At 40.5% G+C, this 18,115-nt stretch overlaps 2 protein-coding genes and 1 pseudogene across 4 annotated transcripts; 2 read left to right on the forward strand and 1 right to left on the reverse strand.

Moving 5' to 3' along the window:
• Positions 1-1,037: 1,037 nt before the first annotated feature.
• On the forward strand, positions 1,038-3,717 carry Wdr92 (WD repeat domain 92). Its single transcript, XM_066743118.1, has 4 exons — positions 1,038-1,915; positions 2,003-2,503; positions 2,590-2,687; positions 2,757-3,717. The coding sequence occupies exons 1-4, from the start codon at positions 1,649-1,651 to the stop codon at positions 2,962-2,964; spliced, it is 1,074 nt and encodes a 357-aa protein (XP_066599215.1). The 5' UTR covers positions 1,038-1,648; the 3' UTR covers positions 2,965-3,717.
• A 289-nt stretch (positions 3,718-4,006) lies between these two features.
• Positions 4,007-15,804, reverse strand: Rpb8 (DNA-directed RNA polymerases I, II, and III subunit Rpb8). 3 transcript variants are annotated; one of them, XM_066743130.1, is made up of 4 exons: positions 15,684-15,804; positions 12,482-12,565; positions 11,141-11,321; positions 4,007-4,131 (listed from the first exon to the last, which is right to left on the reverse strand). In XM_066743130.1, the coding sequence occupies exons 1-4, from the start codon at positions 15,754-15,756 to the stop codon at positions 4,014-4,016; spliced, it is 456 nt and encodes a 151-aa protein (XP_066599227.1). In that variant the 5' UTR covers positions 15,757-15,804; the 3' UTR covers positions 4,007-4,013. The 3 variants fall into 3 exon arrangements, with proteins under 3 accessions (XP_066599227.1, XP_066599243.1, XP_066599234.1); XM_066743146.1 differs by lacking the exon at positions 15,684-15,804 and adding an exon at positions 12,692-12,713; XM_066743137.1 differs by lacking the exon at positions 15,684-15,804 and adding an exon at positions 12,686-12,713.
• Positions 15,805-15,934: 130 nt separating this feature from the next.
• Positions 15,935-18,090, forward strand: LOC136783178 (TGF-beta-activated kinase 1 and MAP3K7-binding protein 1-like; annotated as a pseudogene).
• Positions 18,091-18,115: the final 25 nt, after the last annotated feature.

Consider the following 18,115-nt stretch of genomic DNA (forward strand, 5'->3'; position numbering starts at 1 on the left):
CGATTGACGACTGACGTATTTCCGCTGGCACTATACTTTGTGCAGTCTGCATTCCTTATATCAAAATTCACTTACTATAGAGCGTAGTACTATTCAAGATGGCGAACTTGGCATCGCTGATTCGCAATCAGCGTTGCCAAGTGTAGTATAATTATACTACCGTAGTATGTATGTAATTGGTCGAATTGACCCTAATGGCCAAAACTGTCTGTAACGTCCCGGGGAGAATTTACTAGTAGCCCGGTGCGTACTGAAATAAACCGTTTCGGGCACTATGCGTTAGCCTAGTTAACCCTGGGCCGGTGGCGATTCGGACAAAAATGCGAAAAAAGGGGTTTCTACTTACTGTACGGAGAGTCGGTGAAATAGAGATGCAGTGGGCAGTTTCCTTGAGGAGTCCTTGAACAGGGTGCGAGACCGTGAGAGAGAGAGATGGATAGAATCACTGAGTCTAGTCTCGAGTAAGAATTTATGTATATTTATAAAAACGAGTACAAAAAAATAGAAAGATTACAAACGTAGCAAAAGCTAGCAAAAAGTAGTAGAGCAAAAAACAAAGTGCCCGAGTCTACATGCCCCCGAGGTTTTTATGCACCCCGGGAGGGCCGGACACAAGCGTCCAAGGAGCATGGTGGGAGAGCATGGGGAAGATATTGTTAAGTCTTCCCCCACTATGGCTGCCTCAAGGCGCTTACACCCCACCTACATAGTAGCCTTATGTTAAGAACGGCGGGGCCCGATGTCCTGCGCCACGGCTTCGCGCGGTTCATAGCGAGCTAGATTCCCGGCGCGGGGGATATAAATCTTCTTCTGAGGTATCCCAGCGTGCGGGGCTCGAGGGCCCCCCTAAGATGCATACAGCGCATGCTGTATCTAAGCCCGAAATCCGCGTGCGGCATCGCAGGCACTCCCGAAGGATCCTATAGTTGGGGTTGTTCACAACGCACTCGACGCATGGCCCACCGCTGGTGAAGGTGGCGAGACACCGGGTGCATCTCTCAAGGACTTTGTATATTAGTTCCTCGCACGAGAAACATCGGGCGTCTATGCGCCAGGCCTCCCGGGTTACCTCCAAGACCTCTGCCATGGAGTAGTGCCGTTTGTGTGCCCCCGGCATCCTGAGATAACAGTCCGTGCATAACATTCCGGGGTGCGTCTTATTAGTTCGGTGGGCGATACGCATCCCCCGAACGAAAAAGAGGGGTTACGTCCCTCGGATGGAGCGGGTTTCCACAAATGGATACATTATGCCTCTGGAAGGTAAAGTGTAGGTAGAGCAGAGTCCTATTTGGAATGCGAAGCGTCGGTAAGCGGTTAGCGGGTTCTGTACAGAGGTGGCGCTGCAAAGCTTATAATTAACTTATTATATGGACAAGCAACAAGGGGAAAGGAAGTTCGGTGCTACGCCGTGGGGTATCGTCTCAGCGGCTAAGGCCTAGACGTTACACACAGATACAGCGTTAGAAGTATATAGTTTACGTCACGTTTATTATAGAGTTTGAATGCTACACGCGCATATGCGTGACTATCGGAACATTCGGAACACAATTATGGTAATAATGGTAATAAAGGATGTGTTTGATCAATATATGGAAAATGCATCCTCGGAATCAACGTTATATAAATCGACAATTAGAGGTTTGGAAAAATGGAAAAATTGGAGAAGCCGCAAATTATTTGTCACATAGAAAAATCTGTGAATTATTCCCTTTTTGATACCAAATGGGTACCATGCAGTACAAAATTTGTGGTTATGGGCTCGAAAGCTCGTGGAACCGGTATCCTTCAAATCTATGAAATATCTAATGGGGAACTAAAACTTGTTAAGGATATTGAAAAGTCGACTCCTGTGAAATGTGGAACTTTTAAAGCTTCAAATTTGCGAGATAGATATTTAGCTACTGGAGACTTCATGGTAACTACTAATTACATACAACCAAAAACTTCTTCCTAAGGTTTCTGGTTATAATAGAATAAAGACCATTTCTGTGTGAATTTACAGGGAAAACTAAATGTATATGATCTGGAGGATCCTTCGTTACCTATATACACAGCCAATGCTCATACAGAAATTGTGAATGCCATTGATGGCATGGGAGGACAAACCATAGGATGTGGTGCACCAGAGTTAGTTACTGGGTCCAGAGATGGTAGTGTTAAAGTATGGGATCTTAGACAAAAATCCAAGCCGGTAGCAATCATGGAAACAAAGAATGATAAAATTCATAGAGATTGCTGGACAGTGACCTTTGGCAATTCTTTTAATTCAGTGGAGAGAGCTGTACTTGCAGGCTATGATAATGGCGATATTAAAATGTTCGACTTGAAATCAATGACTGTCAGGTGGGAAAGTAATCTTAAAAATGGAATTTGTAGCTTGGAGTTCGATAGGAAAGATATTCCTATGAACAAACTAGTAGCAACAACCTTAGAGTCCAAGTTATATTTATTTGACTTAAAAACTCAACATCCAAAAAAAGGATTTGCATATCTCTCGGAAAAGGTTAGTACATACTATACACAGCAATAATCTGCCATTTATGTAATAAATAAATTAGTATAGAATTCAACATATTCGTTTATGTTTAGGCTCACAATTCAACAATTTGGCTTGTAAAGCACTTACCTCAAAATCGGGAAATATTTGTAACGTGCGGCGGTGGGGGATCTTTGTGTTTATGGAAATAGTAAGTAAAATATCAATTGGAGAGTCGAGATTAAAATACATTATCTACTGAAAACAATTAATTTTGTAGCAATTATCCTGAAAAGCGAAAAGAAAAGGATGCGGATGGCCTAGAGTATGGGATTACAGGCAGCCTAACTCCTCTACAAAATAGCATTTTATCTTCTCAGCCTATCAATTCATTGGATTGGAGCACTGATAAACAAGGTTTAGCTGTATGCACCTCTTTTGATCAATGTATAAGAATTATCATTACCACGAAACTTCATACCTACTGAACTAGATTTTACTTGTACCAATTAAATAATTATAGTTGATTAATAAAAATTAAATACTTGAATTAGGAGAGAAGTTGCGTTCTCTTCGTAAGTTCTTTCTTGATGGATAATAGAGCGAGATGTCAATTGCATAAATTATGCAATATTTTGTTTCGAATGTAACATGTATTTTTAGTATGAGAGAGACAGGGATAGGGAAATTGTATTATTCGTTCAATCTATTTAGGATGCGAGCCTTATTAAATGGTAGCCATTTTGTTTAATGCTACGGTTAAATTACGTAATAATTGGCAATGGAGCACCCGCTGAGTTGGAATTTCAGAAGAGCGCTATTTTAACCATATGACTTGATGACTTAACAGTGCAACGCAGCTGCAGTGTTGACTGGTGCTGACGCTGGCTGAGAAAGAGAGAACAGTATACACCAGCACCAATAGGCTCTGGCAATCCATCATCAAAACGTCTCAGTATGGCGGGCTGTATTTATTATAAATCTTTTGTCTTAACTTCGTATACCTGTGATAGAACACACCTGAATTTTGATGCTCCATTGCTTTATAAATTTCATTGATAAAATACAAATAGACTATGGTTTAAATTAGAGATTTTTTATGCCTGATTATTATTAGATGTGTAAATGCGTCACTCGAATGAGCTCTTGTTGGGAACGTGCCTCCCACCTTCCACCTCTCGCCTCCCAGACTCCTGCTCTACCGAGCTGCACTCCCCGTTTTAAGCCTTACAAGGTCACGCGTGAGCGCGCGCGACTTTAATTACATAAATTAAGTTCTAAGCATACCCTCCCTTCCTCCCTCTTGTCCTCTCACTGCGCATTCAAAAATCATTCGTTGCAATTGTATTTTATTAAAAGTCTCTTCTTAACTTACCAAGCCTTAATATTTCTATTAACTTTTTTATTCATAAGAGTGAAAAAGGAAACAAATCTTTTGTTCCCGTACCGTAGTCTATACAATAGTTTCTTACTTAATAACTTTGATATCTTAATGGGTTTCGATAGTGGGACAATAAAAGTAAAACTAAGTCTTTTTTTAGAATGCAAGCTTTTTCATGAGCAGGTACATATGTTGATCAATCTCGAAACCGTGTAAATTGTTGGCATCTCCTTGCAACCTCATCAGCAACCCACCGAAGGACACGTAGGCGGATCTGTAACACACCAAGAACACAGTAATCCAGATTAACATTTACAGAATTTTTGAACTTGTAATAATAATAATAGTAATGAGAGAGGGAGAAAGAAAGAAATATATAGAAACGCAAAAGGGGGAGGAAGAATAGATGCTCTACCACGGCTCATAAGTAGCGAGCAGTCCTTTTCGTTGCAGATTTGCGATCGTCATAATTGCAGTGCCGATAGCGGTCGTGCACATAATTAACCACACAACCAGCTAACCACACTGCCAACACGCCGATCGCCAACGAAATTTTACCGTTTTCTCGTCGAACTGTCGATCCTTTTCAAAGGATGATAATGACATTGCGATCTAATTTAATGATTATTCGTTGTTCAAATGTAAGCAAATAGCCAACAAGAGGAAAGAAATAAAACGAACTTATTTTATTGATCCACGTGCTCCTTATATATCCTTCTATCTTGAATTGTCCAGTACGAATGTTTACTATCTATTTTTAACAATTGCCGAAAGAATGTAACCATCAATATTCATTTAAATGATATAATACTATGATTTATATAGAGAGCCAGTGGCAAATCAGATAAGAAAAAATGTTTCTTTGGCCAAATAAGAAAAAATTGTACTTTAGCATTATTGATTGACTTTTCATGAGAGAAATATCATGATATAAAAAAAGGGGTGGTGAAGGGGAAAAGGAGAAAGAGAGAGAGAGAGAGAGAGAGAGAGAGAGAGAGAGAGAGAGAGAGAGAGAGAGAGAGAGAGAAATTGGTTTGATCGATGTGGGCTATGAGAAATGAAATGAAAGCAATGAGTGGTACGAATTTTATTGGCGTATTTAACAATATTTAATATTATATTAGGAAAAACCATAGAATATACATTTTTGAATGCTGCTATAAGAAACAACTATTTTTCTTAATTCGTTTCAATGCATTAATGATAAGTTAAAGTAGAAGACTAGTAATAGTAATCTTATTCTATAATTGTACATGGTATATATATTTTTTTATTAAATATTTTGTATTTTTACTTGTTCTCATTTTTTCTTAGGCATTTTAATGCAAGAGCGAGTGATGTTAATATTAATTACAATAATCTATTGTACAACAAATGCTTCTTTATCATTGCAATGTAATAATTGTTGATTGACAAAAATGTAGGATATATGCATGTATAATATGAAACTACTGCTAATGCTCGTGAATTCTTGATTCTTCTACACACAGGGGGAAAAGAATCAAAAGACAAAGAAACGGAAAGAAAACGAATGTGTGTATGTCATATGCGCGACTACGTTGATTCCATTAATAAATAAATAATTGAGATGTGTATGCTCAAAAGGTGATATAATTAAATTAAAGACTAGTCACACATTTATTCGTTAAGATATTCCAAGGAGTGTTCTTCTTCTTCTTCTGTTTCTTTTCTCCCAGCTGTTAGCCTTGTTCTCGTCTTCGCTGCTGCTGTTGCCGCTGCTGCTCCTGCTTGCTTCCTCCCTATTGCTGCTATTAAATCAGCATCTGTAACTGCACCTACTTACGCTACCTCTCCAATACCGAACATACAAGCTGCTCCATGATAAATATCCAGCCAAGTATCTCGGAATTGCTCGAAGCTCCAAGAAAATTAAATGAGAGAAATTTATACGGTTTTAAGTAACAGACAGAATACAACTAAACAGTTTTGAAATAATCGTGACTTGTCTAAACTATGTACGAAGGTCACTTTAATGTTTTAAATGAAAACCTATACTTCTTATTGCACATTCTTGTGGCTGTTTTCAAGGGCTTTTCAATGAATTACACTGGTGCACTATTTAAATCAAGCACTTACGAGATATTTGAATTTGAAATAATAATTACATGTACGGTTTGCCGAAGTAATGACCGCCTACGCCTGCACATTAATTCGAATTTAAATATCTCGTAGTTACTAGAGTTAAACAATAAACTAACGTGGGATATTGAAAACTTTAGCTTGTGCAAGTATATATGCAATAAAAATAAGTTTTCTACTTAACGAATCTCGGAGTGACCTTGATAGTTCTGAAAAGTGAAGATTATTAAAAATTGATTATTTAGATTTGGTGTCGTGTACTAAAAACCGTATAAATACCTGGTATTTAATTTTCTCGTAATTTTAAGCAGCTGTGAGACATTGTTCGAGCACTTAAAGTGAAGCATCCTTATACAGTATTTCTCTAGATTAGAACTTATTCTATAGCTTATAAGTGACAGAAACTTTTGCCTAATTTACGTAGTCTTGCGATTGAGCAGTGAAAAGAAGCAATTTCTTTTCGACGAATTACCAATTTGAATGATTAAACAACAGCTGATGCTCGATTTCTGCTTATTGAATAAAATAACATTAGGATGGAGCAATGAAGATTCACTTTCTTACTGGTATTTTCAGTCTATTTGAAAGGATTTGAGATTTCTTTAGGTATCACTGCCTAACACCACTTGCACGAGGCGGTGTGACAGGAGAGATGTCGTACCAGATAGTGCATTTACAGTATTCAGGGCCCGTGTAAACGCGCATCTGGCACGAGCCCCAACTGCCCTATGGTCTCATTATAATCATTCTTCCTTTTTACATTCCCTCCCTGTTAGAATTACGCGATTCTTTCTCACCTCTCAAGAAATTGCATTGAATAAAAAAAAAAAAAAAAAAAAAAAAAAAAACAAACCAAAACGTGAAGAAGAAGTATATCCGATTACCGCGAGTGAACGTCAAACCCGATGATAGAAGAAGGCAACGAAAAGGATAAAGAGGAGAAGGAGGAGTATAGGAGGAAGAGTGTTTCTTCTACACAGTGACACGATACACAATTGGTTGCTTACTTTGGAATATGCCAAAGCTAACTAAGCTGACTTGGATGGCCTAGCTGGCTTGACTACTGTGGCTGCTGGCTGCTGGCCTAGCCTAGCTTCTCTAGCTGGCTCACTTAGGCCAATGCGCACACGGATACTCTATTTTCCTCTCTTCACCACTTCTCTCCACTCCTCTTTCTACTAGCCTCGGGTGTTCTCGCCAGCACCCACAGAATTACACAACTACTCTACGCTTATGCAAGATGCTTTTCCACTTAAATTCACAATTATATTTTTCTTTTGTCTCATTTAAGAGACGTAAACATATATATATATAAATAAATATATATGTATATAGATGAGCGAGTGATTAAGAGCGAAAATTTAGAAGACAGAGAAGAGAGAGAGAGAGAGAGAGAGAGAGAGACATACCAAATTTGATGAGATCTAAGGTACTTTTGAATCGACAGTAATAATTTTCCATCTAATTACAATTTCAATAACAATGCTCTCTCTCTCTCTCTGAAAATATTTATAAAAGGACAGTGATAAAAAAACATCTTTCTCTTTTATCAATTTGCAAGCAAACCAACTTGAAAAGTCGAGTAGTAGACAGAATAATTGCAGACGCACAGATATAAACGTTTAGAGTAGACGAGAAAGAGAGAAAGAGAGAGAGAAGAGGATTAAAACATAAAGTGGAGCACGAATGAGGTGGAGGAGAATAACGAGGAGGATGAGGAGGAGGAGGAGGAGAAGAAGGAAATACTAAGAACGGGAATGGGAAAGAGAATGAGAACGAAAACGAGAACGGGAAAGCAGCCATGCAATGTCGGTTATGCAATAGTGCTCGTGACCTTGGGTTCCGAACCAACTCGCGGTAAAGAAGACTTTTAGTACATTGTTTTTTTACATCGCTTTGAAATAGTTCAATACCGTGGACATGTATAAAAATTATATACAAAACACGAGACCAGTCTGAGAGAATGAGAGAGAGGGGGGGGGGGGGTAGAAAGAAAACATGTGTGGAAGACACGTTGGAAGAGAGATTCTTTGGTATTCGATGATGATGACGATAATGATACGACACTTTTAAATGAAGAAAGATGTTATTAGTGGTGAAATTGTACGCGCAGTTGATACGACGATCGAGCAACGACTAGAGCGGAGCAGAGCAGAACAGAAGGAAATATAGAAGGGGTGATGAGGCTAGGTGAGGTGAGGCGAGGTGAGGCGAGGTGTGGCGAGGTGGGGCGAGGTGGAGCGGGGAGAGTGAGGTGACTCGTGCAGGAAAAGGAGAGGAGAGACGCCAAGAGAGGTGTGAAGGACAGGCAGCCAGCTAGCTCGGGCGGCTCTGCATGTGTGTATACATGTTGCTCAGGAGCGGCACATAAAGGTGATAAAGCTATCTGTCAAATGAAAAATTCACTGATTCATTTGAGTAATTTTCATCAGCAGTCTAGACAACGCAACGTAATCGTGCAGGAGAGATTAGAAAAACTTGATAAAAAACTCTGTGTTTAAAGGGGATAAGAACGACCGCTGAAAGGTTCCGAGCAAGAAATAGTAAATAGATTGAAACTAGGCAAACATTGAGAAGAGGGTCCATTGCACAACCTGACCGAAAAAGCAATGTCGCTCGGTGCCAAGTTGCGTGGCGCTCAGCCGCGTCCTGCACACCTAACTTGAACAAATTTTTAGCTCCTCGTGCTAAATCTTACTTTTCCCCGTCTTATCTTGCCAAATATTCATTCGCCGACTAATTTTGGATTGGAGGATCGAGGAAGCGATAGACGCGAATTCCACGCGACATTCACATGGAAGCATTATTCCCTGACCAAGTTCCTTCGGGCAAGGTCCTTCCTTCTCCTCTCCAAAGTCATTGTTGCGATTTAACGCGACTACCCCTCCTCCAGGAATCTGCCCTCACCGAATTGGGAAAATGCGCTGGAACGAAGCTTTTAACGTCCAGTTGGAAACGGGTACCCCGCGTCCCGCGGAGATACAGTTTCTCTGGCTCTCTGACAAAATCGTTTGCGCAGTTGGCTCGGTTCGCACGAATCCTATGGGCAACAATACCATACACGTTGGATATCATACGCGAAAATCTTGATAATAAAATGTATCAATCCGTGCGAGCATTAGAGACCGAGAGACTTGGAACGAGTTAAAATAGACCGTTCCTCGCTCATGTTGTACCTAGGGAGAGCAAGGGGAGGGAATTTGGTTTGACCTAATTCAGGAATGCAGATGTAGGAGAGATGGTGAAAAAGGGTAGGTGGTGGTAGTGATCGAGGAGCGAGGGGGGGAGATGAGGAGGCGGTGTGTTAGCAGAGTGGTGGTAGTGCGCGGGGTGTAGGTGGATGATGGACCCTGACTGTCTGACCTTTGCACGGGAATAGAACGGACGCAACGGCGGCAGCGCAGAAAAGGAGGAAAGGGAGGATGAGGAGGGGGTGGGAGAGGGGGGAAGGGGGGGGAGTTAAGAGGAGGCGAGAGTACAAGCTGGGCTTGCAAGGAGGGCGCTACTGGTATTGGAACCGATAGGCTGTGGTGGTCTGGCTCTTGCCTTGGTTATTGGTAAATGGGGCAGAGCAGCAGGAGCAGGTGCGGGTGGGTTAGGATCATCGAATGTGGGTCAACCCTGGGAACGAGGCCCGCGCGTGCTCCCACTCCCCATCCCCTGGAATCTCCAATTTTTCCCCATCTGCCTGCCTTCTACTCTTCTCTTCTATTCCCTTATCAAATCACACCGATAGAACTAACGAATTCTACGTTTATATAGCGCATAAAGCATCAGCTGTTGATTAATCCTCAAATTCATTCTACGATGCTCAATTTTTCGCTTAACAAGAGCAACAGAGCGATTTCACCATTCTGAAATCTATGGTAAAAGAGGTTGACGTAGGAGAGTTGGATGCAAGTTCCATCATCCTTCTTCTTCTCTGTGTCGTCCTTCCTTAAAACGGCAGGTTCTGCGTGCGCACGCATCTGGCACGTCCATTTAGGCGTGCGCGTCGCTCGCGTTTAACTTCTCTTCCCTTTGCTAATAATAACCTACCTCTCTTCTTAAACTTGTGCCATTCCGCTGATTCTGCAGCGATAACGTTTAATTTCCTTAAAGAATCGATCCACAAGTTGTATCTCAATTTTAGAGCAACGGTGTATATATATATATATGTATACATATATATAACTCATGTTGCTTCTTTTGCTCACACAGACATTTCTTTGCATTTTATAAAATCTCTCCATTGAAGATGCACCATACGAATGATCGACGGAGTCGTTTCTCATGGTCCTTTTCCTTCTGATCGTTTTGCAGAAATGCGTATGGAGAGTGAACGATTCGCGTGGATCCTTCGCGAGATTGGGAAAAAAAGAAAGGACTGAAAGAAAAAGAAATTGGTGTTGGTAACGCCCCCCAGAAAACTGAGATACCACCAGCTGTGTTCACCCGCTTCTTTATCTACCGAGTGAACGCAGAGTGGCTCCCTGTTCTCCGGGAGCAAATTCTTCAAATTTAAACTGTGTTTACCGACTAAATAATAATTTGTTCCTCCGAGCAAGCGTGACGGCTCCCCAGTTGCGTGTGTTCGACAATTGCATTTTGTTTTCGGTGCAAAATGTCTTCCGTTGCTTCTCTATGCGTATAACCAATGGAACGAATAACGCGCCTTGGCTGATTTTACGTTCAATTACGACCAATAGGCGTTACGTACCTTATCGTATACACATATACATACTGATAACACGTACGTGGACGTAGTGTAGTACACATAACGTAACACTGAATTCTCTATCTTGGAATAGCATCAAGGCGCACAATAAATTCGCAAAGTGATATTAAACAACCTGTAGTGACCAAATAACAGAGAATGACACTCGGGACTGCAATCCCCTGACTGAGTAGAATATACAATGATTCAAGGCTAGCGATAAGGCTACTGGTCATGACAGGGTTATCAGAAAATTCTCTCTCGCCCATTTTATTCATTATTCGTTAATCGAGCATTTTTCTAGTCTTTCGAGCGGAGAGAAATGTCCAGCCAACGACCAGTAAGCCTCTCCCTTCGCCCATTATTGGTCCCAGGGACGCCTCTCGACCAAATATTTCAACGTCCGTACTTGCTTTATCTGATAATAATAATGATAACAATAACAATAACAACAACAACAACGACAAGAGAGCAAGCTTTCACTTACAATCTACTGCTGGGTTCGTTGCTAGCCTCGTCGCCTTCGATCCTGTAAACTTTTCCCGACATTACGTATTCAAAACTATCAGCCCTGGAACCGCCCTCCGTTTCAATGGCGTTCCATTCGCCTCCATCCGGGTATCCATCTTCTCGTAAAGTCGTGGCAAGAACGAGTCGAAATTTATCACCTGAAAACACACAATTAAATATCATAACTGATAAGACTGGCAAATGTGTTTATACTACACGTGTATATACTATTGTATATACACATAACACAATATTGATTTGGCATCATTATAATTTTACGTTCTTCGCAATACATAATGTAGAGACTTTGCAATGAAATTTCATGCTTTGCAAGAGAATCTCCCGAGTATAAAGAAATTCAAATGGAGCAGGCTGATGAAATAAAAATGTGAACGTTGTTCCATCGACGTTACACTACGCACAGCTTCCAAGAGTTTCAGTGGTATAAACAAAGAAACTGACAAGTAGGAATGATCAGCGAGTTTGAATGGAAAAGTAGTTGCAGCATTACCCCAATTGACGCCATTTTGTTCCTTGATATCGGCCGGAAAGCGCGAAATACGTGGAAAATGGAGCGCGACGAGACAATTGGTAAGGTGAATCAGAAAAAATGAGAGTAAACAATTGCAGCATTATTCGGTTAAGTTGGAATGAAGTTTTCTACGGATACTCGCCTTGACAGTCACTTCCTTGCGTTCTGCCAGCAAGATGACCTTGACACAGAGACTTCACCCACAATTGCAATCAATACTCGTTGCAGTGTAACCGAGAAAGCTGTTATATTCGAGGGAGAGAGATAGAGAGAGAGAGGAAAAAAAAGTAAAGTTGGAGTGTGGCTGAAATTGCGAGTCGCGAAAGAAGGAAGGAAGAAGCGATAAAACGAAGGAAGGAATGAAGAAACGAAGGAACGAACGAACGAACGAGCGAACGAACGAACGAACGAGTGAACGAGTGAGCGAGCGAGCGACAGCTTGGAGTCGTGACTACTTTGACCTTGACATTGAACTTGAAGTGGGGAGACTAGCTGAATAAAAGGGTAGGGGAAAAGCTGTATGTATGGTTAGGAGGGGACTGCCTTACAGGATTGCGTCATTTCGCGCAAGTCTCTACGCCGAGCGTCAATACAGCGCCATTTACCCCTTCTACGATTTTAAACTCTCTTTCCTCTTCGCTTGCCCCTTCCTCCTCCGCCTCCTCTTCCTCTCCTCCTTCTCCTCTAGTCGGTCCATTCCAAATCCAAATCCAAATCCAATTGCAATTTCCATCCACTTGGATCCTTCCTTGTGCAAAATTATAATTAGCAGCACCAATAGCTTACCCAATTCCATGGGGTAAAGCCAGCTGTTGATGTCCAGGATCAGGTCCATCTTGAAAGACTCTGATTCGCAGTGTAATCTGCTCACTGTGTAGATTCATCGTCCATTCCAAGGTGGAGCGAATATGGAAAGAAAATAAATATTCTGTATAAGTAATTAACCTATTATAATAAAAGATTATTGTACAGAATAAAGTAAACAATTACACGTGCCATACATCATTGATTTTTAATTTTTAGTATCAACTGGTAGCATCCAGGAAGGTGGAAAAAATGTGTATGAAAGTATAAAGGGGTGGTACCAGAGGGACAGGTGGGTGGGATGCAGGTTGTAGGTAGGTAGGTTGGTAGGTTGTCGGGTATAGGAAATATGTATAGAGATGTAGACATACACACATACGCGCTCATATATATATATATATATATATATATATATAAAGATTGCACACAGCGAGACGCGTGCACGAGTAGAAGCAGGAGGCGCGAAGGAGATCAAGTGGTAGAGGGAAGGGTGACGCGCGTGGGGGAGGCTTTACTGCGAGAACCGAGGACTCCACCACTGCTCAACTGCGCAATGTCGCTGTAAGCTATCGATCGGTTCGCGAACGCTATAAATACTGTCCATGTAGCTCTTGCAACCCCTGGCACAGCCTTGATACGGCGCAGTATGCTGACCACCCACGTATATCATCGTGCTCTGCGCAAACTACCCTCCCCCCTCCTACTCCCCTTCCCTTATATTCCTCTTCTTTCTACATCTCGACAACAACCCCCGCCGGCCCACCCCCTGCAGCATTATATCCCTCGAACTGTGACCACCACCACCACCACCGCCGACACCACCACCACCAACGCCACCTCCACCAATCGCCCTTGCTGGAATGACGCGAGGAGTAGGAAACCTTGACCTTCAGAGAAGCATAAAGGTCGAGGATGGTAGTGGTAGAGGAAGCAGCTTCTACGCCAATGCCAATACAAATCTCACTTCTCACTGAAATTGACGCGGCAGCCGCCTTTTGAATCAAATTCTTTCTTACTTCCCCCCCCCCCCCCCCCCCAATTAAAATTTATTACCCGACGGTACACGATGGGAAAATAATATTATACATATATATATATATATATGTGTGTGTGTATGTAGAAAATAAATTTTTAAATAACAAAAATCTCGCGAAGAATATTGATAGGAGAACTTATGACATCGAACAGCATTGCGCAACACTTTGCACGCGCGTTTCTTCCTCGATTTGTCAGCTGGTTTCAAGGACAGCTGCTCGAGGAAACGATACGCGAGACTCTTTCTAACCGGTCCTCGTCGGAAATCTACTAAGAAATAGTCTTTCGTCTTTATAGTGCTTTCAGCAAAGGTTTTATTCCACGAGGTGAGGAAGGAATAGTCGTAGATTGATGTAGATTCATGGATAAAGCTGTATTATCGACTTTTACACTTTTCAAGGTCTAACATGGTTTAACGAGTTATAACCGCTGAGATGAGTTTGAATTATGAGTATATTGTATATACATATAGATAGGAGGAATATCGTTTCCTTTCAGCCTCGTTTTTCCAAACGCCACGAAATTATGTTGAAGAGTAAATAAGAGACTGGGGGAAGGCGGTATTTAGAGGAGTAAGATGATTTTAGTACCTTTTAAGGTGCCGCAGGTGGTAGATAGTGTGTCCGTTGAAAAGTTTAAACTTGTCCATTGTTGCAAGGTTGCGTAGGTGGATCTGATTCGCGAGATTCACGAGCAAACGGCTGCTACCTTGGCACTGACAGTGGCCGGTTGTCCTCCTCCTCCTCGCGAGCGACCCTCGCTACTCTCACCGCACCGCACCGCACCACCGCACCGTACCGTACACCGTACCGCACCGAATCGCACGCGCGCCTAGCAACACGCCCGCCCGCCAAGCCGCCAAACTGTCGGCGCACCACCGGTTTGCTTTGCCTTGCCTTGCCTTGCAGCCAACTGACAACCAGCGAAGAGACCCACACTATCGACCACTACCACCACCACCACCACCAAATCATCTCCACTACTACCAACACACTCTCTGCCTCACTTTATTATTTTTCCTTCCTTCCTTTCTCCTACTTTCCACTATTTTCCTACTCTACATTCTACAAGTAAGAACGCACACATCTTTATCAAACGCACCCCCCTCACCCTTCTCTCCATCTTTCGGTTACTTTACCAAATTACCACCGCTTCGTCAGATCGCTCGATCACTAATGCGCAAATGCAGCTCCATCTCTTGCCGTTTATTCCCTCTTTCGACTCCTTTTCATCCTCCTCTCTCTATTGCTTCCTCCTAGTAATAATATAAAAGTTCCTTCCTTTTATATCACTTTGTAAAATCAAACGATTGATACACCGAGAGAGCTCCTCCCTTTCTTTCTTTTGCCACGGAGATGACATCTTTGAATGACCTTGAAGGAAAGGGGCGACCTTGACCGTGTCAATCCCCACTTTTGCGATAGCTCGGAGTCGCGTGTCCAGCGACTAACTCCCTCTACTCTATTGTGGGCCAATAGACACGAGTCTGAACCCATTATCAAGGAAAAAAAAACTCCCTCTACTCTCTACCTCCTGCGCACACAGCCTCTTTCTCAGTTTGTTTATGACAAAGAAGATCCCCTTTCCCCTTTTAATTGCGTTACCTTTCCATTGCTGCTGCTGCATCGATCCATATCTTAAGCTCGCGCATATATTCATTTTGGTAAATTGAATGCCTTCCTCTAAATATTATCGAACGATACGTACAACTACACACCAATCAATTTTAACACACGTATTCATCAAGCCGGGCTCTTCTAGTCTCTTAAAAAAAGAACAGTATACTAAATCGGTTGCAGTGAGACACTATAGTTTTGAATATCCCGCCTTTGAAAGCCTCTTAAAATGTAACTTGAAAAACTTCTTATTAAGTATAACTGTTCAATCTTCACTAAACATTTATCTTGATTTTCCGAGATCAACGTAGCATTAATATAATTTTTTTTTTTCGAATAAACTGAAAACTAGGAGTAACTAAATTCAATAGTCTGTCCCGCCATGTGCTTTCCGGCTTCTTCTCTGTAAAGCAAGTAAACATTCGAAAAAGATATTTCTAGCAGCAAGTACACTAATTATTTTTTGACGCGCTCTCTATAACATTGAGACTTGTAAAGGGCATTGACGCGCTTAAAGTACTTCGTAAACTTACCTCTATCAAATTTCTTGCCTTCTGGATCAATGTCTTTTACGTTGAAAATATCCTCGAAGAGTACACCCGCCATTTTTAACGCTTACCAACGTTTTTGCACAGAATTTACTTCATAGGTTACTTTGCTTGGTGATTAGCGTACTAAAACGTTGAGCGACGCGTGGCGCCAATGTTACTAGTAGTGGGTTTGTACAAAAATCGGCCGAAAAATAACGATGGACAATTCTCCCTTGTTTTTCGTTACGTAATGTTGGCTACTGAGGCCACTGAGGGCTTGAAGGATCCCGTAAATCCCGACTTTTTTATGCAAAGACACCGATCACCAATGACCCTTACAATTATTCAATAAGGTCGCTTCAAACTTTTCATAAACTAGCCATTATAATTTTTGCTGCATCCTTCTTTCTTCAAGATTTTCAATGATCAATTTATTATTCAAAGCTTTATAACGATATTTAAAGATTTTACTTCATCTCATTGGCAAAGCACAGAATAATGTTCAACGAACGATTGCCGAGTTCGTATATAAAATGAATAAATAATAAACTAATATTCTTGTGCTCGTATTAAACAAAAAAATACCAGTTTATAAGCAATCAGCTAGGTATAAGTTAATTTTTGTTTTCTAATAACGTAAAGAATGTCATTTTACGTTACCTCTACATTGGTATCGAATCTAATTTTTACATTTTTTCTTGAAAGAACTTCTAATTTGATTAATTCAAATTCAATTATTAGAAATAACTATCATGGTAGGTGTTGGATTTTCTAAAAATCAAATTTATTGAGAAGATGGTTATAGACAAGAGGAACACCCTTTCGCAGATAGCAACCTTTACTATCGTTATAACGATTTTACATAAGTTTATGGAGTATTTGATGGACACTAAAGAATGAAACCAGCTAACTTTGCTATGCAACGTATAGGAACAGAAATGTTGATAATGGAATTAAATGAAAAAATTTGCAGATGGGGAAGTCAAAGAGGTGCTTAGGTAGTAAAGGGTCATCTTTATGTCTATAATTAATTGATTTTATTTATTAAAAGTTGGATTATGATAAATACTGTTTCTTCCAGATAAGCTTTTATAGTCATAAAAAAGAGACATTTAGATTCTATTGGGGATTTATTAGCAGAGCTTACAAGCCTACAGCTTGGTATTCCGGATGGGTTAAATTGATATGAAACCCATAAAAAATTTCCACATATGGTAGGATACAACACTAATTAAAATATTTATGCATTATTCACACACTATTATTTTTCTACAATTGAAACTTCTGCTTATAGGTTAATAGGTTGAACTCGTTAAATTGTGAGTAATCAGGTAGGACCAGTGCAGTTGTAGCTCTACTATATTGTGGACGCTTGTATGTACCAAATGATGGGAACATTAGAGCTTTATTATGCAAAAACAACTGTGCGTGTAATCAAGTATTCAGAGTTCAATTAAATGTAGATCATGATTTGAGAAAGAAAATGAACTATTGTGTTTTACTCGACTTAAATTAGATACAGAGTCTATGAGACAAGTTGTTAGTAGAAAATTTGTAATATTTATGTATGTTTCTAATTTATTGGTATAAATAAAATAATTTCTGGCATTATTGTTTATAACTAGGGATCTTCTCTTGGAAATCAAGAAAATACTCATTGTATAGGAAATTATCTTGTGAAAAGGGGTTACACAAGAATTTGAAAAGTTTACTTTGGTTACTGCTGAACCTGCTTTAGCAGATCCTGTATTATTCGGTGGTGTAGAATTAGATATTTCTTGTAAATTTTTATTACTACTGAACTGTGGCTTATATGAATCTCTAGAAGAAGCAACAGACATCGATCAAGTTGATGAAGAATTAGCTGGTATAGCTGTTGAACAGGTATGAGAAATCCTATTATTCAAGTAAGCAAAATTATATATAAAGTAACTAATTCAATCATTATTTTCATTTTAGTTTTGAATTCAGTCTACTCTCACGGGAGTCGCACAAGCTGTAGTAAATAAAGTGGTGAGAATTCATCACGTCGTATATATGAGTAACTTGCAAAATGATTAGACATCAGGCAAAAGGGACGATATTACGCTGCTTGCAAGAAACTTCAATTTTCCACCGTCACATGCTTTGAAGAGGCGACCGGCCATACTGTTAGGTTTAATCCGATTTGTACAAGCCACATCATCAAGGGCCAAAAAGTTTATACCGATGTATTTTCAAGCACTAGTTCGGTTCAATCTAAGGATAATTTTGATTATGCGTCAACTAGTGAAACTTCTACGACCTCGGACATATATCATTCCTTGATAGAAACGCAAAAGTAGAACCTTATGTAGACTTCTCGGAGTATTATAAAAATGTGGAAAAAAGTCGAAGAGAAGGAACATTGCCAAATAATATTAATTTTTAAACAAAGCCATCCTGTTTGTCTTTGA

The sequence above is a fragment of the Prorops nasuta genome, unplaced genomic scaffold, assembly GCF_024137725.1.
Source record: "Prorops nasuta isolate Cenicafe-Biocafe unplaced genomic scaffold, Cenicafe_Pnas_1.2 PNAS00002, whole genome shotgun sequence".
Taxonomy (NCBI): domain Eukaryota; kingdom Metazoa; phylum Arthropoda; class Insecta; order Hymenoptera; family Bethylidae; genus Prorops; species Prorops nasuta.